The sequence below is a fragment of the Macrotis lagotis genome, chromosome 1 (genome assembly GCF_037893015.1).
Source record: "Macrotis lagotis isolate mMagLag1 chromosome 1, bilby.v1.9.chrom.fasta, whole genome shotgun sequence".
Lineage (NCBI taxonomy): Eukaryota > Metazoa > Chordata > Mammalia > Peramelemorphia > Peramelidae > Macrotis > Macrotis lagotis.
In genome coordinates, this window is record NC_133658.1 from 49,793,508 (window position 1) to 49,818,689 (window position 25,182).

At 40.3% G+C, this 25,182-nt stretch overlaps 1 protein-coding gene across 1 annotated transcript in view; it reads right to left on the reverse strand.

Annotated features, from left to right (window-relative positions):
* Window positions 1–25,182, reverse strand: part of TANGO6 (transport and golgi organization 6 homolog) — a 226,473-nt gene that overhangs the window by 125,421 nt on the left and 75,870 nt on the right. The window contains exon 15 of the mRNA XM_074200615.1: window positions 10,926–11,066. Coding sequence (XP_074056716.1) covers window positions 10,926–11,066 — 141 coding nt within the window. The remainder of the gene's footprint in view (window positions 1–10,925; window positions 11,067–25,182) is intronic.

Below are 25,182 nucleotides of genomic sequence, written 5' to 3' on the forward strand. Positions count from 1 at the left end.
TTGAAGGAGAGAAGTCAGTTTTACTGGTCATAGAATAGAGGCATCATGTCCAAAAAGACTGGAAATGGGAGTTGTGAAGGACTTTAAAAGTTAAAGTCAGTTGAATGGCTGATTCAAGAGGCAGCTGGAAGCCAGTAGAAACTTACATCGGAGGTGGTCCGCCATCCCACTATGAACCTTTCCAGGGTCCACTGAATCATCTGCACTTTGAATTCTTCCAAGGTCCTTGTTTTTCAAGACTTAAAAGCATCTTTGAAAATTTGACTCAGTTCTCTGCATGTTTTAGAAATGAGTCCTTTGTCAGAAATGCTAGTTGTAAAAACTGTTTCCCAATTTACTACATTTCTTTTGATCTGTGGTGGTTTTGTCTGTGCATTTCCAGAATATATACAAAACGGAGTCAAATTTTCAAAAAAAACCAAGCCATTCCCCAATTGACAAATGGTCAAAGGATATGCAAAGGCAATTTACAGATGAGATCAAAGAAATCCATAGTCATATGAAAAATTGCTCTAAATATTACTTATTAGAGAAATGCAAATTAAAGCTTCTCTGAGGTACCACCTCACACCTCTCAGACTGGCCAATATGACCAGAAAGGACAATGATCAATGTTGGAAGGGATATGGGAAATCTGGGAAACTAATACATTGTGAGTGGAGCTGTGAATTCATCCAACCTTTCTGGAGAGCAATTTGGAATTATGCCCAAAGGGCAACAAAAATGAGCATACCCTTTGACCCAGCAATACCACTACTGGGTCTGTACCCTGAAGAGATGATGAAAAAGGGTAAAAACATCATTTGTAAAAGAAATATTCATAGCAGCCCTGTGTGGCTAAAAACTGGAAATTAAGTGAATATCTTTCAATTGGGGAATGGCTTAACAAACTGTGGTAGATGTATGTCATGGAAAACTATTGTTCTATCAGAAACAAGGAGGGATGGGAATTCAGGGAAGCCTGGAAAAACACTGTACTTTCTAATAGCAACATGGAGGTGATGATCAACCTTAATGGACTTGCTCATTTCATCAGTGCAACAATGAGGCACAATTTTGGGATATCTGCAATGGAGATACCATCTGTATCCTGAGAAAGAATTATGGATTTTGAACAAAGACCAAAGTCTATTACCTTTAATTAAAAAAAAAACCCATTATCTTATTGTGTAATTTTGCTATCTCTTATACTTTATTTTTTCTTCCTTAAGGATATGATTTCTCTCTCCTCACATTCAACTTAGATCAATGTATACCATGAAAACAATGTAAAGACTAACAGACTGCCTTCTGTGGGGGGAGGGGGGGGGAGGGAAGCAAGATTAGGGGAAAAATTGTAAAACTCAAAATAAATAAAATCTTTCAAAAAAAAGAAAATATATTTTAAAAAACCATTTCTGGTGAATAGTGGCATTAAAAATGGGGACTTTTGTAACAATTTAGGATCACTGAAATTGCTGCACATTTTCTTAAATGAGACTTACCCTGTCACCCCTAGGATCAAGTATCACTTTCCTTGGCATTTAATACTCTTCACCAACTGGCTCCAATCTACCTGCTAGACATGTTACATGTCATTCCTTTCTATATGTGCAGTCTATGGAACAAACAGCAGGAAGCCTTTCCTGGTCCCAGTACTGGTGCTTTTCCCAAGGATACTTGGTGTCTGTTTTGTGATTATCTATGTACATGCATCTTGTCTCTTCTTCCTTGAAGACTTGGCTTCTTGGGGGCAGGTACTAGTTTGCTTTTGGCATGCCTCATGCAGTCACTGTGCCCCTTAATAAATGTTTGTTGATTGAATTTATTCTCATATAGTACATGGGCATTCACAACACAGATGTGTTCAGGGAAACAGATTCCATTAGAAACACTAGGAAACATTTGATTTTACTTTTAGAAACTATTCTCCTAGTTTCATCTACAAAATTGAGGCTGATTTTCTTCTGTTGCTTTTTCCTACACTGTGAGGTGTCCTCCTTATGAAATCTGCTATAGCTCCTTTTTTTGATCTTTTCAAATTAGTCTTGTCCTTGGTGGCCATGTCTCTTGTCTTGTCTGGAAACTAAATGTGTGCTGGCTGACATGATTGCTGGACTCTACATTAGTTAAAACTTCTCTAAGAAATTGCAGGTAGAATTATATTTTATTTTTGTCTATTTCACAGGTGCTGAGTTGTTTTTCAGTTGTGTTCAGTTCTTCATGACCCCATCTGGAGTTTTTTTGTGTTTTTTTTTTTTGCAGAAATCCTTGGGTAGTTTACCATTTCCTTCTTCAGCTCTTTTTACAGATAGGGAAACTGAGGCAAACAGCATGAGGGAATTGTCCAATCATAGAGCTAGTAAAGGTCTGAGACCAGATCTGAACTCAGAAAGATGAGTCTTCCTCTTTCCAGGCCTGGTGCCACCCAGCTACATTTTTCAGGACTTTTACTTAAAGAAGTTTGGTTGGAATTTTGGTAATCACATGGAGGGTCTTCTTCCAAAGGAGCAGATGAGACTATACATTCCCAGAACAACTGATCTTTATCAATACTGATATATTATAAAAGGAACTAGGACATATAAAGAAGTTGTAGTCACCTGAAAGATGAGTTCTAAGTTATCTTAGGAGGAACAAACAGTAATATTTGGAAGAGTTGGTTTCATTGGGCATCTCAAACGACAAGACACGTTTTCAAGGAACACTTGGTCTTTCATCTAGCAAAGGTTCCTAATGAGCATAAGCAAACAGACAGCGGTGTAAATCTACTTTGAAAACCCAAAATCTATGATGCAGGACAGACTGAAATTCTATGAACAACCTAAGAAAGTCCTAAGTTAACTAATATCTTGATACCTGGTTGCTTCAGTGAGAAAGTGGACGTAAGAGAGGACAAAGAAAACTCATTTGGAAAATACGGTTCAGAAGCAAGATGTGTCAGAGGTCAACAGCAAAATACTCAGAAGTCTCATCCCTATACATCATGAATACTTTCTTTAAAAAAAATTCTCTCTTCTTGACCTATTTTCCAGATTAGTTGTTTTTGATATCAAAAATCTTATACTTTCTCTGATTTTCTAAATTTTTTATTTTTCTAATTATATTTCTTGTAGCTTCAAGGAGTCATTGATTTCTGAGTTTTTAGAATTCTATTATGTAGGTAAGGGAAAAAGTAAAAGAAAAATAAAGACCTAGGTTCTAAGGAGGGGTCCATCATATGGGGAACTGTGGAAAGGCTGAATTAACTGTGGCATATGAATGTAATGGACTTTCATTATTTTGTAAGAATGACAAAAGAAAGATCAAGTACTAGTGTACCTGTCAGATCTATGGAAAGGGAAGCAGTTTATTAACAAGGAAGAGATGGAGAATATCACTAAAAACAAATTAGATGATTTTGATGACATTAAATTAAAAAGCTTTTGCACAGACAAAACCACTGTAACCAAGATCAAAAGAAATGTAGTAAACTGGGAAACAATCTTCACAACTAATGTTTCTGACAAAGGACTCATTTCTAAAACATACAGAAAACTGAGTCAAATTTAAAAAAAAAAAGCCAATCCCCAATTGACAAATGGTTAAAAGATATGCAAAGGCAATTTACAGATGAGGAGATCAAAGAAATCCATAGTCATATAAAAAATTGCTCTAAATCATTACTTATTAGAGAAATGCAAATTAAAGCTTCTCTGAGGTAGCACCTCACACCTCTCAGCCTGGATAATATGACCAGAAAGGATAATGATCATTGTTGGAAGGGTTGTGAGAAATCTGGGACACTAATAAATTATTGGTGGAACTGTGAACTCCTCCAACATTTCTGGAGAGAAATTTAGAACTATGCCCAAAGGGCAACAAAAATGTGCACACCCTTTGATCCACTACTGGGTCTATACCCTGAAGAGATGATGAAAAAAGGTAAAAACATCACTTGTACAAAAATATTAATAGCAGCCCTGTTTGTAGTGGCAAAGAATTAGAAATCAAGTAAATATCCTTCAATTGGGGAATGGCTTAGCAAACTGTGGAATATGTATGTCATGGAACACTGTTGTTCTATTAGAAACCAGGAGGGATGGGAATTCAGGGAAGCTTGGAGGGATTTGCATGAACTGATGCTGAGTGAGATGAGCAGAACCAGAAAAACACTGTACACCCTAACAGCAACATGGGGGCGATGATCAACCTTGATGGACTCACTCAATTCCATTAGTGCCACAATCAGGGACAATTTGGGGCTCTCTGCAATGGAGAATACCATCTATATCCAGAGAAAGAACTGTGGAGTTTGAACAAAGACCAAGGACTATTACCTTTAATTCAGGAAAAAAAACTGATATCTTGTTGTCTGATCTTGCTATTATCTCTTATACTTGATGTTTCTTCCCTTGGGGATATGATTTCTCTCTCATCACATTCAATTTGGATCAATGTACAACATGAAAACAAAGTAAAGATTGCTTTCTGTGGGGGGGGGAAGTAAGATTGGGGAAAAATTGTAAAACTCAAAATCTTTAATAAAAGAAAAAAATGAGAAAAGAGATGACTGCTGAAATAGACTTTAAAAAGGGAAAAGAAACAGATCACAAAAATTAATTAACACAACAAAAAAATCAGGTATTTCATGTAATATCCACATATCTTTTACAAAGGTTTTGGGTTTTTTTTCCCCTCTTATTCAGGGGAGTAGATGGGAAGAAGTATGAATTGGGTAGTATGAATTGATAATGAGTAAAATGAGCAGAACCCTACAAGAACAATTTATATAAGGAAAAAGATGGTGAAGAAAAAAATCAACTTTCAAAAACTGAAAATTTTTTTTTATCAAAATGACCACATTTGTGAACATAACCAATGAGAGAATTTGTTCTGCTTAACTTTGCAAATTTGTTACAAAGATTTTGTTTTTGTCCCTTTTTTTCTCCCAGTCAGTTAAGGAGATGAGAATAACTGCTTGTCAATTTAAAACATTTCAAATTTAAAAAAATAACAACCCTGTAAAAATATCACTTATACAAAAATATTTATAGCAGCCCTGTTTGTAGTGGCAAAAAAAATTGGAAATTAAGTAAATGTCCTTCAATTGGGGAATAGCTTAGCAAACTGTGGTATATGTATGTCATGGAACACTATTGTTCTATTAGAAACCAGGAGGGATGGGAATCCAGGGAAGCCTGGAGGGATTTGCATGAACTGATGCTGAGGGAGATGAGCAGAACCAGAAAAACACTGTACACCCTAACAGAAACATGGGGGCGATGATCCACCTTGATGGACTTGCTCATTCCATCAGTGCAACAATCAGGGACAATTTTGGGCTTTCTGCAATGGAGAGTGCCATCTGTATCCAGAGAAAGAATTATGGACTTTGAACAAAGACCAAAGACAATTACCATCAAATTAGAAAAAAAAAAAGGCATTATATTATTATGTAATTTTACTATCTCATACTTTATTTTTCTTCCTTAAGGATATGATTTCTCTGTCATCACATTCAAATGAGATCAATGTATAACATGGAACCAATGTAAACACCAACAGAATGCCTTCTGTGGGGGGGTGGAAGGAGGGAAGCAAGAATGGGGGAAAAATTGTAAAACTCAAAATAAATAAAGTTTTTCTTTTAAAAATATAATAACCTTAAACACTGTGAAATTATACCTAAGCTTGGCCCCAAAGAAAGAGATAAGAAGGTATCTTGTCTTTCAAAATGCTTTAAATTGACAAGCAGTTATTCTCCTTCCCATCTACTCACCTGACCAGGAGAAAAAAAAAAACCTTTGTAAGAAATATACGGTATATTACATATAATACCTGATTACAATTTTTGATGTGTTAATTACTTTTTCTGAACTATTTCTTTTCCCTTTTGTAAAAATTCTTTTTTAGATGAGATGATTTTCTGGAAGGGAAAAGAGGATGTGATTATATTGCAATATGTGGGTGACAAAAGAAACAAAAGATAGCAATAAGCATTTTTAAAGAAAATAAATTTTAAAAGTTTCTATTTTGGAAATCTGGGTTTAGTGGTAAGATTTTCTTTTCCTTTTTAAAAAACAAAACAGGGGTGGCTAGGTGGCGCAGTGGATAGAGCGCTGGCCTTGGAGTCAGGAGTACCTGAATTCAAATCTGGCCTCAGACACTTAGCCGTGTGGCCTTGGGCAAGCCACTTGACCCCATTGCCTTGCAAAAACTAAAACAAAACAAAACAAAACAAAACAAAACAAAACACCAAAACCATGAAGCTTCATAACAGCTGTTACTGATCCACATATGCCTCAGACTACATTAAGAGGAACAGATGGAAAAAGATTTAGAGTAATTGGTAATTCGATACTATACTGGGATTGATTTTTAGCTAAACATGTCCTTAAGCAAGCATAAACCATATACACAGCATAATAGTCTCTATATAAAAAAAATCACGGATGAATTAATTTGAAGCATAAATATAATCTAAATGGGCTATAAAACTGCTTCCCATTATAATTATAAATTTAGTTCAAATTTTCTCCCTGGAAATCTTATTACATACAGTAAAATCCTAATAGAACAGGGTTAGGCTACAGAGAGTCATGACTAATACCAGTCAACATTATCATAACAAAATTTTAAATGGGTCTCCACTGTTTTGGAGAGAGACCAAAGAATTTATGACTTGCCAGTTTGTCTAATGATAGTAACCCATGGATTAGGAGATGGATAGCTGTATACTGTCACTGACTCCCAACCAGCTGTTCACTATCCCCTCTTCTCTCAGTGTGAAGAAAAGAGTAATATGGACATGCAAGTAAGGATGATACTGAAAAATCACACTGAGGGGATTACAGGGATTTCCCCTGCACCACTGAGCTGGGAATATGCCCTAAGACTGGTTATCACTGCAGGAAAAAAGGCTTTCATTTCACTTAAAGGATTTAAACAAACTACCCCATCCATGCACCTGGAGTTGGCAATATGAATTAGAAAATTTGGCATAAGCCAGGCTGTGTTTATCGTTTGATATTTGGAAGAATGAGCCCAGAAAGATTAATACTTTGAGAATTGGTGGAATCTGCTTTGAGATGCCAGAAGTCTATTTTGGAAATGTTGCTAATTACACTACCTGTTTTAAGGCCTTCCTTAGAATCACCCCAACAACTTAATGGGGACAAGTTAGTATGCATCTTCTAAAATGGCTAGTTATGAACCATTCCAGCAGAAGGCTAATTAAGGCCACAGGAGAAATGGAAGAGATTTTTCATTGTACTGGCAACACCTTGCCTGGCTTGGATAGTGTGGATGACATTGTTATATTCAGAGCCCAAGATTCACACTTCCTATTAAACAACCCCGATATTGGCACCTTGTGACTGCCCAAGTGGTGTGTGGAAGACTCAAATTTAGTAATAAGGAAAACAAAGCTCTTTATTTATTTAGCTCTTTCCTCAAAGAGTGGAAGGTTTATTTTTCACTTCCTTCACAGATTCCCTTCAGGCTATTTCTGGGCCTAAGAGGCCGGAGCCCAGAAATCCATCTTTTTTTCTTTCCCTCCAGTCAGTGGTAACTGCTCCCAGAATTGCAATGTCTAGTTGAATTGCTCTCTGAGTCCAAGAATTGTGGTCCTCAGGCAGGGGGCTCAGCTGGAAAATGGGACCTTAAACATGATCTAAAAGATGCTGGCAGGTGAAGGAAGAGGTCCAGTGATAGAGAGGGGAATGACTGAAATATGGTCATCTGGTGAATTTATGTTTCTCAAGTTTTCTCCTGGGTAAGCAGTAAAATTCACAAGTTTTACTACAGCTCACAGGTCAATTATTAAAATTGGTGTTGAGATCATTGCTTCTAATTTAGTCGTCGGCATTATGCTAGTGGATACATGATCAAACTACAGTAAAAGGCAGATAAAGCCACACCCAAGAGGAAAAATGCTAAGTCTGCTGCTCTGAAACAACTGAAAGGCCAACATCTGGACCTGTCATAGAAGGAAGAGAAAGACGGGTCAATCTTTCAGCTAAAACGTTTGCTGCTGAACGAAGGCTTTGTCTGATGCAAGGGAAACAGTGATGCCTGCAGGGCCAGTACTCCACACTTCACCCAGCAGAATGCCTCTGGTGCATTTCTTTCATGGGCCATGCCTGGGGAAGCTCCAGAAAGCTTCACAGTGTGGCAGTGCACAATGGGGCCCCTATGAGAGATAAGATGGGAGATAAGGACTCACAATAATGCCCCAGCTTAATTCCATTAGGGAGCCCACCTCTATAGTCATCTTCCAATGGCTTGGTTGAGGTGAGGGTGACCAGGTTCTTGAAGATCATGTCTGGTTGATGAGCCAAGAATCATTGATCAAACACCCGCCATGCACTAGGCAAAAACCGGTCCTTGTTCTCAAGAAACCCCACACAATGGAGAGGAAACGACAAGAAAACAAGCCAAGTACAAACAAGATCTAGAAAGGACAAAGTGGAGCTCCTCCATAGAAAGATGTCTGCACTGAGGGGGACTGGGCAAGGCTTCTTGTAGAGGCCTTGAAGGAAGCCAGGAAAGTTGCAAGGCAGAGGTAAGGAGGGAGAGGATTCTAGGCTAGCCGAACAGCCAGGGAAAATGCCAGTCTGAGATGGAAGAACTGCAAGGAGGCAGCATCACGGGACTGTGAGCATATCAGAGGGAAGAAAGTGCAAGGAAACTATAAAGGTAGGATGGGGTTGGGATGTGAAGGGCTTCGAATTCAAAGAGAATTTTGTATTTGCTACTAGAGGTGACAGGGAGTGTAAGAGTGAGGCAGTGACCTGTTCAGGACTTTGCTTAGGAAAATCACTTTGGTGACTGAATGGGTTAGAAATGGACTGGGAGAGACCTGAAGCAGGAAGACCCTCCCAGCAGCTGGTGCAACAGTCCAGATGTGAGGTGATGAGGTTCTGGACCAGGGTGGTGGCAGCATCAGAGGAGGAGAGGGGATGTTTTCCAAAGATTTTGTGAAGATAGAATTAATAGCACTTGGCACTAAATTGGATATGGGAGGGGTGTCATGAGATAGTGAGAATTTGAGGATGCCACTTCTGGGAAGATGTGGTGCCCTTGGCAGTCGTGGGGAAGTTAGGAAGGGGGAGGGCACAGCACTAATGGGGAAAAGCTTCTTATGAATCAATATTCTGCCTAAGTCAGGAGGGGCTCATCCCTAGACTTATTCACAGTATGAGAAACACTTTGGCCACAGCAACTCCTACAAACCATATTCTAAGCTATTGCAGGGCTGAAATTTATGTTGGCAAAGAGCACCCAATATCCACCAACAATATTCCAACCCCTTGAATGACTGAAGTCTAAAGAGAACTTGATAGAAAAATAACAAAAAGGTCAGAGTGTGGTGAGAAACGCCATGGCTTCACTTTGTGAAGAGACATCTCCACCGGCTCCATGAACCACCTGCGGTGAACTTGAAACACACACTCATATCCCATGCCTCCCAACTAAGTCTATCTCCAGGCATCCTGATTCCTATCCGGCCACTGGACCCAGATGACTCTGAGGAGAAAGTGAGATTGGTGACTTATCCCAGCAGTTCCCTCACTCAGATCCAATCCACTTGATTGTCATGGCATCACCTCCCTGATGTCGTGGTCCTCTTTGAGAATGAAGGACAAACATCAAAACATTATCACAGTACTGTTCTCCCCACTCTAAAGATGATGACCTGAAAGCTGAAAGACAGAAGTAACATTCCAACAGGATTTGGACTCTGACTCCAGCACCCTGCTTACTACACTACATTGCCACCACACCCACGGTGAACTTGTAGGAGATCTGTTTTCCATGGAGGAGCTGGCAGTGCTGAAGGATGCTGCCGTGATGTAAAGCAGAAGGAACAGCTAGACTCACCCAGCACAAGCCCACATGGTTGCCCTTCCATGACACCTCTACAAACACCACAGTGGCTACAAGGTCACAATGTCTCCTTTGAGTCCTATGGAGCATTCTGAAGGTATTCCACACCTCAGATGGGTCTGTGATTTCATCAGGATTTGTCATTCCCTTCATCAAGGCGGACTGCAATCCAGCCTCGTTTGCCTAGTTTTCTGTATCTGTATCTGCAAGTGCAATATGGAGGTTCCATTCAATGTGCCAAAGGGCCCTTCTCAATTTCCTTTAACATTAAGAGAACACCAGTGGAGAACACAGGCTGTCCCTTGATGATCCCTCTAACATCTAGTACATGCTTACTATGTACACAACTCATTCGCTTTAGCTAACACCTTTTTGGGAAGATATCTTTTACTCCACCAAAAAAATGACAATCCATTTTCAAGGTACCAGAATCAAGAGAGAATGCTTTATAGTGTCCAGAAGAGGGACTGGATCTGTGATTTCAGGTATATGTGGGATCATCTACAAAAGGAAGCCCCCTGTGCCAATCTAGGGATACCCTCTCTGTAACTTACAATTTTAGAGAGCTGCCTGGGGTACGTACTGGAAGAGTCAGTGGTCTGGGTCCTGCAGTGTGGGTCTGCGGTAGGGCTTAAACCAACTGGCTTCCAATCAGCTCTCCCTCTCCCAACCCCACAGTCTACATTGCCCACATCTGCAAGACCTCACCTAATCTTTACAGTCATCCCATGAAGCCAGAGGCGTGACTCCATTTTACTCATTAGAACTAAAATTCAAATTGGTTATGCCCAAGGCCACAAGCCTAGTAGGTGACAAACCCAGGACCTGAATTCCAGCCAGCCAACTCCACCCAATTTTCAAGGGTTCTACACACCATCACAAATTTAAGAAAACAGCACTTTCTGAGTCTGCCTCCATCACTGGAGCTCTGATGACTTTGAAATCTGTCAGACGGGCTGCCATTAAACTTGAACTGGATGAGGGGCTTGCTGTCCACCCGCCATGGAGGAGGGAAGCAGATAGCCTTTGGACACCAAGATCACTCTTTGCAAAACTGAAAGATCCTCAACACTCACCTAAAGCCCGAACAATCCTCATCAGCACTTCTCCAACTTTCATTCTGGTCTGTGGAGGATACTTTCCAGGGTTACTTCCATACTGAGCCAGTAGGGATGGAAGGATTTCCTCAGGATATGCATCTGCCAGCAGGGCAACACCTGGAGTAGGGAAAAAAAATGCTTCATTTCTGCAACTAAAAAAGTCATGTAAATGGAGATTTAATAAAAATCTTTGACAATGTGAACAAAGAGAAATACAGCCTCATTCTTTTCAAATATGGGGCTCACTAAAAAAAAAAAGTCATGAACTGTCATACACCAGCAGCCGAATTCAAAGTGTCTAACAAATGAGAAAAGCCATGACCAGACTGTGCCTGGTGGCTCCATGGATCTGCAGACCCTGTACAATCCTCTACAGTACACAGGGGTTTGTAGGCCACAATTCAGAATCCCCTGAAAACATACAGATACAACCTCTCCTTCCCAAAGCTCCTCTCCTCCCACCTGTGTCTTTCTTCCCTGGGGGCAGAGAAGCCCACTCAGGATGAGATGGACCACTGTCACTTCTATGGCTCACTGGGTCCATTTCTTCATTATCATGATTTATTTCTATTGGTTAAAAAAATGTTGCTATTCTTTATGCCTTCCACACTCTTACTTTTTTATTTTTGTTTAAAAGGTAGGGTTGACATTCTTTTAATTACATGGTTTTTTTCTCCTTTTAATTCTTCATATTAGCTGTACATTAACTTTCATCATGTTCTAATAAGTTGGTGGTCTGTCTGGATCTGATTCAGAAATGAATCCTAAATCCATAACAAGGTAAATTCCTATAAACTGTAATAATCTCTTTCCTTTTGTTCCTGCCATGACAGAGGCAGGTTGGTGGGAGAAGGTGGAGAAGAGGCCTTGGGTCTGCACCTCTGAGCCGGCCCACAGATATTAAGTGAGTTACTGGTAGGTGTGGGACTTTGGACAGAGCTCAAACGTGGAGAGGACCAAGAAGAGTTGGTCCACAAAGTCCGAAAACCACATGGTTTGTAGTGGCCTCTTCCACCTTCCCTGAAGAGGTGGAATAGGGCCAGGGAGGAAAGGCCATGTAGTAGTGTGCATTTTCCCATGGATTGCCACAGCTAGAGAATGCATTGTCAAGGGGCCAGTCAGCTGGTGAGGAGTCTCCTTGTGCATAATGATGTTGATCTTGATAAAATAGACAAAAATCGTTGCCAGGATCATATTGAAAGACTTTCCAACATGTCAGAATCTTCCAGACCTCTCAAGCCACTGGCATGGTCTCCAAGAGCCCAGTGTCCTCTATGTACCAAAGTGAGGGAACAAGAAGGACTTTGGGGGAGAAATTTATTATTAAAGGTTTTAAAAAGTCACAGGAAAAAATACTTTTTAACACAAAAAGTATTTTGGCATTTATTTCCCTTTTAGAATAATTGCCCAAAAACAAACACAAAAAAATCCCAAAATAGTCTCAAGGTGATGGTGTGGAATGGTTAGGGTTGACAGAGACAAGAATGTGGGTGTACATGTGTAGCTAGAAAACCATAATGTTGACTTCTGAAACCAGAGAGGAAGGAAAAGGATATGTAGTCATTATTGAATCTCCAGAAGAAACTATTACTCTACTCATATGGAGCAAGATGATAGGTTATAATTTATCTTGGGTGAGAAATTTTTAAAAATACATACCAAAGAATGAAAAAGCTGTTCGAAAATGTTCTTTGATTTATAAAATTCCTTGAAAAATAAAGAGGGAAAAGTTCCTTCTGATTTTCCAAGCCACAACAGATGCTTTTCCACTAATTACTGTACCTAGGCAAGAAGAGGCAATGCCTGCTATGGATCCCCTAGAGAGCTACTACGGCCTCCAGGATCAGCTTCTTTAAAGTAACCCATGCTCTACCCAAAGCTACTTTCAAGTTTATGCAAAAAGAAAGTAAAGTCACCTAGATGAATATGTCAATTTCTCTCTCTTTTGGGGTATGAAAAGCCCCAAAGCTGGGACTTGTTCCCGTCCCTCCAGAGAGATGCTAGCATGGTGGGTACCTTCCATTCTTTTGTCAGCCTGGCAGGTGCCCTGATGATGTCATCGTGCAGGACTGGGCCTCAGACCCTAGGCCAGGGATGCCTGAGAACAAGCAACAACCATGAAATCTGGCACAATCAACATGCCAGGGCTTTGTGGCAGGTGCTCAACAAACACTGACGCTATAGCCGTCTCATTTATCAAGCACCCATTGCCACGCGAGGCACCATGCAAACTGCCCTCAAGGAGCTCACACTCCACTGGGGTAGAATGTACAAACATGTTACATGCAGGAAATCATAAACAGAGGGGAGGCACTAGAATTAAGAGATTTCTAAAAAAAGATGGGGTTTTAGCTGGGACTTGGGGGGGAGACAGTAAGGGGGTGATTGATAGAGAAAATGCCCAGAGCTGAGAGGGGGAATCTTTGTTGGTAGAGCAGCCAGGAGGCCATGGATGGATGGAAAGATGCATGATGAAGAGGGTGCAAGAAGACTGGAAAGGGGAGCAGGGACCCAACTAGGAAGACCTCTGAATGACAAACAGAGCATTCTGTATTTGACCCGGGAGGTAACTGGGAGCCATGGGAGGCTTGGACCTGAGTTTTGGGAGAATCTCTTGAGAGGCTAAATAGAAGACAGACTGAAGTGGGGAGTGACTGGGGGCAGGCAGCATCAGCAGCGGGCTATTATCATAGTCATATTGTAATGAACAGTCCAAGTGATAGGGAAGTGATGAGGGCCTGCCCCAGTGTGGGGCTGGTGTCAGGGGAGAGAAGGGGACACACTAGAGAGATGCTACAAAGGTGAAATCGGAAGGGCTTGGTTGGCATATCCAACAGCTAGCTTGGATATGGAGGGTGAAAGATAGTGAGCCCAGGATGACTGCTGGAACTGTGAATCTGAGAGACTGGGAAGATGGTGCTATCCTCTAAAGGAATAGGAAAAGTGTGTGTGTGGGGGGAGCAGGGAGGGTTTAGGGGGAAAAGATAACACCTTCTGTTTCAGACATTTTAATTAAGACATCTTTCTAACAAATAATTAGAAATCTTGAAAAGGTCCCCCCAAAGCTGCAGAATGGCAAATGGCATTGGAACTGAGTGGGGGCAAGTATGATGTAGCATGTACACAGATACCCCAGGGATTGTAGGATTCTATTTTTAGTCATTTTTATACAGAAAAAGAAATGGGGAAAAACAAGAATCAGAAAGACAAAGTGGCAAATAATGTTAGACTGTACAAATAGCAGCTATATCTGGGAACCAAATGATAGTTTTTACAGTCACAGATATACTATGTACCAAAAAAAAAAAAAGCATTTATTTATTTATTTATTTAGGGTTTTTTTGCAAGGCAATGGGGTTAAGTGGCTTGCCCAAGGCCACACAGCTAGGTAATCATTAAGTGTCTGAGGCTGGATTTGAACTCAGGTACTCCTGACTCCAAGGCCAGTGCTCTTATCCACTGTGCCACCTAGCCGCCCCCATTGATTTATTTTTTAGCCAAAATCATAAAGGCTGACTTAGGGAGATGATGGGGAGAAAATGGAGTTCTGTGCTAAAGCAATCAAAATTAGACACTTCCCAGCCATGAATGAGAAATTTGAGACCTCAACAAGATGTAGTAGGAAAAAAGGCAATGAGTGGTGTGATACTAAACAAGTTACTTCTGATTTTTCTCCTGTAAAACAGAATAATAACCCATTTACTATCCATCCTTGATAGGACTATTATGAAAAAAAGCCCTTTTCACTATGCAGGTATGAGGTACTACCATCATCACTCTGGGATTTAAAAGTGCCATTACACTTAGTAAGAGAAATATATTAAATATCTGGATTACAAAAAACTCTGAGGACCTGAGTTCAAGTCCAGCCTCAAACATTTATTGCCTATGTGAGTCTACATAAGTCTTTTGCCTCAATCTTCTCAATTGTGAGATGGGAACAATACAAATTTGTACCTCACTAGAATGATAACATTTGCAAAAAAGTGCTTAGCACAGCACCTAGGTCATAAATCTTATATCCTTATATTCTGGGAAAGTTGCTAAATTACTCTGAGTCTAAATTTCCTCATCTGTAAAATGAGATGACTAGACCAATTGATTCTAAGCCAGGTATAAGTGTTAAGATACCAAGATAGATAAAATCTTTCATGCTAAATGGATATGTCCATCCTTGGTGTTCCTCCCTCTAAAATATTAGTTTGGCTATTCATAATTTCAAGCAAATCTGACATCGAATGCAGACTGTAACTTCTGTCAAAAAAAGAGTATTGAATGAATTTACCATTATTTCCAAAGCCAAGTCAGAGTCAAGTAAAAGTGGATGGGTTTATAAGATTCTCAGGGAACTCTCAGTGTGTGTCCCTTGTCAGAAATGCAATCTTGTCACATGCTATTAAAGACCCTGCATATACTGTGAAGTCCCACAATACTTGGGAATTACCTACCAATTAGTGACTTTAGGAAGAAGGGAAATAATGGATACATTCTTCTCTAACTAAATAGGAATTTTTTTCCACAATTAACAAAGCAACCATCACCTAAAGGCAGGAAAGCTGCTAGCCTGACCTAGTTTCCAAGCAACCGTTCATTAATCGCAGCTGTGCTCAGGTGCTCCGGCTTGTCTATCAAATGGGGGGGGGGCACACACATCCACGCCACGATGACAATCATGATAAGAGTCAGCTGGAGCACGGGAAAATGGGATGATCGGCTGCTCCTATTTGCACCTGTCATAGGGCTTGGGCATCATCCAATTGTTCCATTTCCCTATCAGTCTCTTTTTGAAAAATGAGTCACATGGGATTTATAGAAGGAAAAAAAATGGAAGAGATTCTCAAATCCAGACTTTTTCTTTTGCACAAAATCACCTGTGGAGAGCCAGGATTTGAACAGAGGGCCTCTGGCTCAAATCCCAGAGCACCATGCTGTCAGACACACCAGGTCAGGGCTGAGGAAGAGCTGTAGAATGTTCAAGTTCCTTCAAATTTTCTTTATATTTTGTCACCTACAACATTACGGTTTCAGTTCTTTGTTGGGAAGGTTTGGAAACTGAGTTCTGAGAAATGAATGTAATTTATACATTTAAAACAATTTTTAAATAATAATGCACATGTAAAATCTATATCAAATTGCTTACCTTCTCAAGGGGGGGAGGAAAGGCAGGAAGAGAATTTGGAAATCAAAATTTTAAAAAACAAATGTTAAAAATTGTTTTTGCATTTATTTGGAAAAAAATAAATTAAAAAAATTTAAATAATATTCAGCCAACCTATGAAATACCTACCATTTGCCAGGCCCTATGCTCAGCATGGGGGTGGGGTGTGGGGGGAGGGATACAAAGGAAGGCAAAAGACAGTTCCTGCCCTCAAAAAAGCTTCTGGGGGGGAGGGTGGCTAGGTGGCACAGTGGATAAAAGCACCGGCCTTGGAGTCAGGAGTACCTGGGTTCAAATCCGCTCTCAGACACTTAATGATTACCTAGGTTGGGCAAGTCACTTAACCCCATTGCCTAGCAAAAACCTGAAAAGAAAAAAAAAAAAAAAGCTTCTGATCCAATGGGGAGAGCCAATATGCAAATTAACTATGTCCAAAACAATATGGTATGATGTTTGCCTTCATTTTCAAAGAAGACCATAACATCAGGGGAGTTGACGCCATGACAAGCACCTGCGTTAGATTTGAGTGAGGGGGATCTGGACTAAGTCACCAGCCTCACTTTCTCCGCCACAGCCATCTGGGTCCAGTGGCCAGATATGATCAGGATTGCGAATTGTGAATTCTACACTATTATATCAGAGTAAAGACTAAAATTCTTGTACTTTTCCCTACTTATCCATCAGACTTGTGACTCTCTGACCCCCTGTTGCTGATCTGACCCCTGCTCCCTCTTCCCTCTTAAACTGCACTTAGCTTCCACTTCATCACCCTCATTCCTCTGTTTCCCCCCCTTTTAAAAAAATACTCCTAAAATTGAGCTTATTTTTCCTCTTTCCTTCAGCCTTGAGGCAGTAGTGACCCAACACGGTCCCACCCCTGTTTCTGCCTCCCCATGGGGAACAAAATGAGATAGTTACATTAGGTTGGAAAAGTAGTGCTGTGGGGGGGGGGGGTCAGGAGGAGGGAGGGTTACATCTCACACTGGGTTACGTACTCTATGGTCATTACCTCATTTAATTCTCACAACCAGCCTGGGAGGCAACTGCTCTTATTATCCTCGTTTACAGATGAGGAAACTGAGGCAAACAGAGGCTAAGTGACTCACTCAGGAGCATACAGCAAATCAGTGTCTAAAGCAGGATTTGAACCCAGGTCTTCCGGTGCTCTGATTCACAAGTTGATTGGCTGCCCTGAAGTGGTCCCCAAACTTCCTCTCCTATTCATGTCAGTCTCTTTGCCTATAAAATGAGCCAATTGGCTAAGGGGGCTTTGAAGGCCCCTCTAGCTCTAAATATCTGAAACTAGGAGAGATAGAGAAGAACCAATTAAGTTAATGTAGGAGGATGATAGACCTTTTTTCCCCCCAAAGGCAGAGTTCTCTGGAAAGTGTTTTTGTACCTATGTTCAACTTTTACTTCCTATTATGCGTGTCTTTAAAAATATTAGATATGAGCTGCTTTGAGTAACACCACTGCTAAAATGATTGAGTGCTAGACTCAATTCCAAAAGGACCATGTCTGGGTTAGTGGAAAATAAAATTGGATTAGTCAGGTTGCAAGGGGCTCAGGGAAACAGACTCATCATTTCTGGTGAAGCTAAGGATTTGTTTCTACCTTAGCTTTTGAATAAGAGAAGAGAAAAGTAATTGCTATGGGAATATTTTGGAACAGATACCAAATAAGAGACAATCACATTTTTATAAATTATTTTTTATTAAACTTAAAAGATGGGCTTGCAAGGTAGTGATGGAGAAAGGACAACTGGGCCCAGAGTCACAATTACTAGCTGTGTATCTGTTTGCCTCTGTTTCTTTAGCTGCAAAATGATAATAACAGCACCAGTTTTGCTGGATTATTATGAGGATCAAATAAGATAGTAAATTGCTAATATCATGAATGCTAGCACCACTGCTATGAATACCACTGCTACACTACTACCACCACCATCACTCCTTATACCACTACTGCTATTATTACTGCTAATATTACTAATACTAGCACCACTACTGCGAATACCATCGCCAGCTCTACTACTACCATCATCACTTTGGATTTGGGAGAAGAGACTGTGAGAAGTAAAGGCCATCTGTCTGGGGGAAGGGCATGGGGAGAGGTAACTTTTCTGGACACGTGGGATGCCTCTGGCAGCCCAAGGTCCAAATGTCCAACAGGCAGCTGCTGATGAAGGACTGGCGCCCAGAGGACTACCACTGAAGCTATCTGGATAGATCTGATAACTGAACTTTGACAAGGCACCTGCACCCGGCTCCTCTGGGTCAAAGCCAAAGCACTTTCTGCCTTTCCAGGGAAATGAGTGGAACTGGGTAATGAATAAGTAAGAGCTGGAGGCCCCTTCCCTGAGGAGCTGAGTTCCTCCACATGGAGCTCTTGCAGCCCTTCTGCCATGGTGGAAACCTCTGAGCCATCTGTTCAGGCTCATAGGGAGGCTGAAGCAACTCCACACCACAGTCACACGGAGCATGTAGAGACTTGCTTGGCTCAAATACCTATTTTCTAGGGTCAGAATTCAGCACTATATTTTCTTCTAAAGTGCCGAAAGTCAGCGCTCTCTGGAATGAAATTCAAGTTGTGTTAAATAACATGGAATAGTCCTGACTGGAGCTACGAGTGTAGTTTCTTACTATGACATGTTCCCTGAGGTTCTGGATATTCCATTAGAAAAGTCACACCATGTTTGTCTCACTCACTTGTATTAATCTGTTTCTAAATTCAGATCTGAAAAGTGTCAACTCAAATGTACAAGCAACAAGGCAGACAAGCATCCTGTTCAGCCTAAAATGATGACAAGCCTTGGGATTTTCACATTTTGAGCAACACAACTGGGAAGGATTAAACATTGGTCTGTCTGTCCAGGCTGCAGCCAATGAAACCCAATGCTTTTTCATCACCATCTGTTTTGGTTGTGTTCATTTTGCTAATAGAAGTTTTAAAGATCAACAATCTTTACAAGGGCCAGGATTTGGTCAAGGTAGTCATCAGAATCTTCCTTCCAGAGAGCAAAGAAATACATTTCCCTTCTCAATACAGAGGGGGTGATCTGTATGTTTCTGCTCAACCTTTCTTTGTTACAAGAGAGGGAAGTTATTAGGAAGCAAGAGACAAAAAAGAAAAGAGGCCAGTGAAACATTTTAAAGCAATGGTCAGCCTCACCGAGAAGTCTGCAAATATCCAAGTTCATAATAAAAAATAATTTCTAAAAATGTGATTATCTCCTATATGGTATCTGCTCCAAAATACTCCTATAGCAATTGACTTACTCTTTTCTCTCTCAATCAAAATCTAAGTATCCAAAAATGCAATTATTTTGATAACCAATGGAAGCTACCAATTAATTACATGACCCCAGAGGTGCCCCAGGAAGGACTGGTCTGGATGAATACTTCTATAATAGAACTGGCCTAAATATGGAGGTTACATTTTTCAATACAAAGGGCAGCTAGGTAGCGCAGTGGATAGAACACCGGCCTTGGAGTCAGCAGGACCTGAGTTCAAATCCAGTCTCAGGCACTTGTGTGACCTTAGGCAAGTCACTTAACCTGATTGCCTTGGAAACAAAACAAAACAAAATTATTCAATGCAATAGGATGACATTTTCCAAATCTGAGTAACTCCCAAAGGAAGCACATACTTCCTCAGGGGATCCTTGAGCACAGTGTAACAGGAATTCTCTAGAATTGCTTAGTTAGCCATGTAGGCAGGCAAAGGATGGTACTTTTCACATATATACTCAAAAATTAAAAAGTCCCACTTGGAAGGCTTAACATAAAAGTTTCTAAAGCACCCTCTTTATGGTGACATCAAGTACGAGGAGTCCACAGAGACTCCTGGTTGAGGGGTGAGAGCAGCTGGGTGGCACAGTGGATAAAGCACTGGTCCTGGAGTCAGGGGAACTTGAGTTCAAACGGCCTCAGTCACTTAATATTACCTAGCTGTGTGACCTTGGGCAGGTCACTTAATCCCACTGTCTTGCAAAAAAACAACAAAAAAGAATGGTCGAGGGGTGAGTTCCTTCAATCAACTTCTTTTTAGTCCTAAAATAAATGCCACATTTAGTCCATTCTGTAAAAATAGTTTTCCCAAAAAAATATCCACAATAGAATATGAAGAGGATAAAAGAGAAAAACATGGAATCTAAGGACAAGCATTTGGCAAAGCATCACTAATCTCTCTTTTAAAAAATTTTTTTAATTTTTATTTAAGACAATAGGGTTAAGTGACTTGCTCAAGGTCACACAGCTAGACAATTATTAAGTGTCTGAGGTTGGATTTGAACTCAGGTCCTCCTGACTCCAGGGTCAGTGCTCTATTCCCTGTGCCACTTAGCTGCCCCACTAGTCTCTTTTGGAGATGCCTAACAGAACGTTGGTTGACATAGGGAGCTTGCATATATCAAGTCAGGTCATCCTGGGTCTTCGCAAGTCTTGGAAGTCATAGAAGACCACTATCAAAGGGCAGAGAGAGGGCATCAAGCAAAGGGCCCCTTCTTTGTTTTCCTAAATCTTTCTTCTCTTTCATTTGGCTTATCCGCAGCTCTTCTGGACTCCTTAGGCTTGGTCATGATTTCTTTATTTTAGTTTATTTTTTCCACTCCTCAATAAAGTGTATTTTATCACCCAGCCATCTCTGCACACTCACTGTGCTTACCCCACCTCAGCAAACACTTCCAAAGATCCTGAGTCCAGGAGAGGAATACCAGGGCACCAAACACTCCATTCCTCTACAGAAAAATTCTTAGAATGTAGCAGGAAGGAGAACAAAGACAAGAGGAAAGATTAAGTAGGTGAGTCAATATATAAACTAATGAACACAAAAGAAAGTGTGATTATATCTAAAGCAATCATGCAAAGAGAATTCCTACATAACTGTGACCTTAGATTAATCACCTTTTCTTCCTTTGGTCTGTTTCCTCATCTGTAAGGTGAATAGAATAAAAGACCTACAAGAATTTTTCGAGTTCTATCTTCCTGTGATTCTGTGAATTGAAAATTACATTTATATGGCGATCAGTCCTCAGTTAAGTTACAGAACCAATGCATCTTACTATTTATTTATATTCTGTACTTATTTATAATTTGTAGTCCAAAAGAAATGAGTCAAAGCAAAAAAAGAATTGGAGGAAAAAGGAACCACAGCTATAACTAAGGCTGTCACTCAGCCAACAGCTGGGGAATTTTCAATTCTTGTCCATCTTTACCTCAATTTCTTCATTCAGTATTAAAGTATCACAAATGTGAGCTATTTTGAATCATACTGTAGCCAAAAGAAAATAAACTTAGTTTTCCATTATCCACAGTAAAAAGTAATTAGAAAATGGATAATGAAAATTCACAGAAATATTTTTAAAACCTTATTTTCTTCCATATATCATACACATATATTCTTATAAATCCATAGATATGCCTATATATAAGTTCTATCACCAAGGTTATAAGATGATGTAATAAATGCAAAATAGGTACATTGATTCAATAGACATAATTACAAGTTGAACTATCAATAAATAGCATACTCAGTGATTCTTAGAAAGCAATATTAAGTAGCTGACCTGAAGTTAGGAAGGCCTGAGGTCAGATCCTGCCTCAGATACTCAGACTCTAGACAAGTCAATCTCCTTCTGCCTCAGTTTCCTCCTCTGTAAAAATGGAGATAATTACAACCCCTACCTCACAGCACTATTGTGAACATTAAATGGCATAGCTGCCCAGCACTTTCCAAACCTTAAAGTACTATATAATACCAGTTGCTGTCCCTATGTCCAATGAGTTGAATTCAATATCATATTCATCTCAGCAAATATTAGTTTGGAATCTGTGTGTGAGGCTCAAGCAAGACGGCAACAGTCCTTGTCATGAGGAGCTGACAACAGGGTGAGGGGGTGGCAAATGGAACAGCGAGGACATGAGTAGTTGTGAGACCCGGCAGAATGTGATACGGGGGGAAAGAAAGATCCTGGCAGAGTTTTAGGAAAATATGAGGAGGGAACGGTCAATTTCAGCTAGGGGGACTGGCGCCAGCTTAATGGATGAGGTGATGACCGAGTGGCCATGAGGGAAGAAAAGGATTTCGAAGGCAGAGATAAAGCAGGAGAGAAATAAGGAGGAATTGGGCTGCCATCTTGGTTCCCTCTTTTCCAAATGGAGAGTTCTTCCAAGAAGAGTAAACCAGATGGGTAAGGTAAGGGTCATGCTGCCTGTTCTCCTGCCATCTGCAGGATGAGAAACTACGACAAAAATTCAAAATATTAAATCAATTAAAAGAGGGATAACAGTCTGTGTTTCACAAAGAGTCACTTATTTAAACTACATTGAGAAGAAAAATTAAAAATAAAATAGAACCAAACATTAAACAAATTACCATTCCTAAAATAAATGCCACATGAACCACAAGTAGGTGAACCTGTTTGTATAAGATCATTTCTAAAGGTTGCTGGTCTTGTCAGCTTGTGAGACCAAATCATCAGATCTGCCCCTGGCAGGTTTTAGTCATTTTTAGGTGGGTGGTAGGGGATGGAAGAACTACCATTAACAGAGCCAGGCACCAGGCAGGAAACTCCTGCTCCACCTTTTTTATTAGAAATTCATCCAAGGCTTTAGTCCTTAAGTATATGTTACAAGTACCAAAAACATCAATTAGCTTCAAATTGCCCATCTTGGAGAGTAGATAGAGAGCCAAAAACCCAAGCCCTCCATCAACCAAATTAGCCAGTAAATGATTTATGCACTAATTAAAATGAATGAAAACAAACATAAACAGGTACAAGTTTTGTCACCTTTCTAAATTCTAAAAACTTAGATGCTCAAGCAATGGGCTGGACTAATCATCAAAAAAGTGAATGCTTATGGGTAACACATCAGTTCCTGTTTGGAGTGACCTGCCACCATATCAGGACCTTCTACTCCCAGAAATCAATGGGCAGTCTTTCATCAGTCCTTAAGTTTCTTAGAAAGGGAACAAAAATGGGTTATTTTTCAAAAAAGTAGATCAATTTTAGACATTTGAGATTTTTATTTCATCTATCAGGTTGGGTTTCTTGCCATCAGGCCTCCCTGGGGACAGGACTTTTTTCTGGTCATCTCTACACTACTGATTTCCTCCCTCTTTTTAAAATCTTTTCCCTTGGCTCTTTATTCCTAAATAATTTATTACTTATAATAATTATTTAATACTTCCTCCTCTTATGACTAAACCATGATAACCCCTTAATCTAGTCATGACTCTGCCCTTTCCCTTCTATGTTCTAACGGTCACTCAACTTATCAACTAAATCTCTATGCAAATTATCTTCAAATCATATCAAGCACAATTTCTCAAAGTCATTCTGAACATGAATTTGCACTGAAAGCAAAATTTTCTAAGAACACAAGCACTAGAGGCCATTTACCCTCTCCTCCTTGACACTTCCTTCTCTCTTGGCTTTCGGGACACCCCTCTCTTCTGGTTCCCCTCTCACCCACCTGACTGCTCCGTTGCTGGATCCTCCGTTAGATCATACCCTTTAACCATAGATGACCCTCAGATCTGTCCAGGGACCTCTCTTCATCTTCCCCTATACTACTTCACTTGGGGATCGCATCAGCTCCTGTGGAATTAATACCTATCTCTGTGCTAAGTCTTGCCCCAGTCTCTCTGCTGACCTGCAATCTTGAATCTCCAGCTGTCCAAAAGACATTTTAATCTCAATGTCTAAAACTGAACTCATTATCTTTCTCTTAAATCTGGCCCCTCTTACCTTCCCTGTGAAGGCAGCTAGGTGGCACAGTGGATAGAGCACTGACCTTGGGAGTCAGGAGGATCTGAATTCAAATTCAGCCTCAGACACTTGACTCTTTCTAGTTGTGTGACCCTGGGCAAGTCACTGAACCCTGACTGCCTCATATTCAGAGCCATCTCCAGTCATCTTGATTCATATCTGATCACTGGACCCAGATGACTTTGGAGGAGAAAATGAGACTGGTGACTTAGCACAGTCCCCCTCTCCCCCTCCCCTCACTCAAATCCAATTCACGTGCTTGTCATGGCAACACCTCCCTGATGTCATGGTCTTCTTTGAGAATCAAGAATGAAGGACAAACAATAACAGAAGACAATATCATCCTCTCAGTCTTCAGACTCACAACCTAGGAGTCATCCTGGATGCATCACTTTCTCTCATTCTCCCCCTCCCTCTTATCAAATCTGTTGATACCCCCTTCTCTCTTCTGAGACTGTCCCCACCCTGTACAGGTTCTCATCTCCTTGCACCTGGACTATTCCAATAGCTGTTGGTTGGTCTACCTGCCATATGGTCTTGTTTCACTCCTGTTCATCCTTCATTCAGCCAATAAGGTGATTTCCTTAAAGTCCAGGTCTTACTATGTAACCCCACCCCCAATTCAACAGAGTCTAGTCATTCCCTATCACCTCTGGAAATAAATCTAAAATCCTCTGCTTGGCATTCAAGGCCATTTAGAACCTAGCCCCCTCCCCTACATTTTTTTAGTTTTTTTTTGCAAGGCAAGTGGGGTTAAGTGATTTGCCCAAGGTCACACGGCTAGGTAATTATTAAGTGTCTGAGGTCGGATTTGAACCCAGGGACTCCTGACCCCAGGGCCAGTGCTCTATCCACTGAGCTACCTAGTTGCCCCTCTCCCCTACATTTTACTCCTCACCATGTTAATATTAAAAAATGGAAACTGGGAAAACATCAGTGACTACATATAGATGCCAACTCTCCCACCTTTACAAAACCATTATATAATTCCCTGTTTATATACAAATCAAGTATCTTCTTGAAAAGAAATGTTAGTAAGGAAAGTACAGGTTTTTGTAATCAATGTTCAACAAACATGTCTTTGCCATTTCACATATGACTGCCTAGAATTCACTGTATTAACTTTGATGATTATGAAAAAACGTTCTATTTAGTAAAGAAAAATATTACCTCAAAACATCTTTTTGAACAAGGCTTATTCCATCTACACATCAAAATAACTCAAGATTCCTTGAAAGAAACAAAACAAATAATCTCATTCATTTCCCTTTTGATGATAAATATCAGGTGAGGTGTAAAATAGT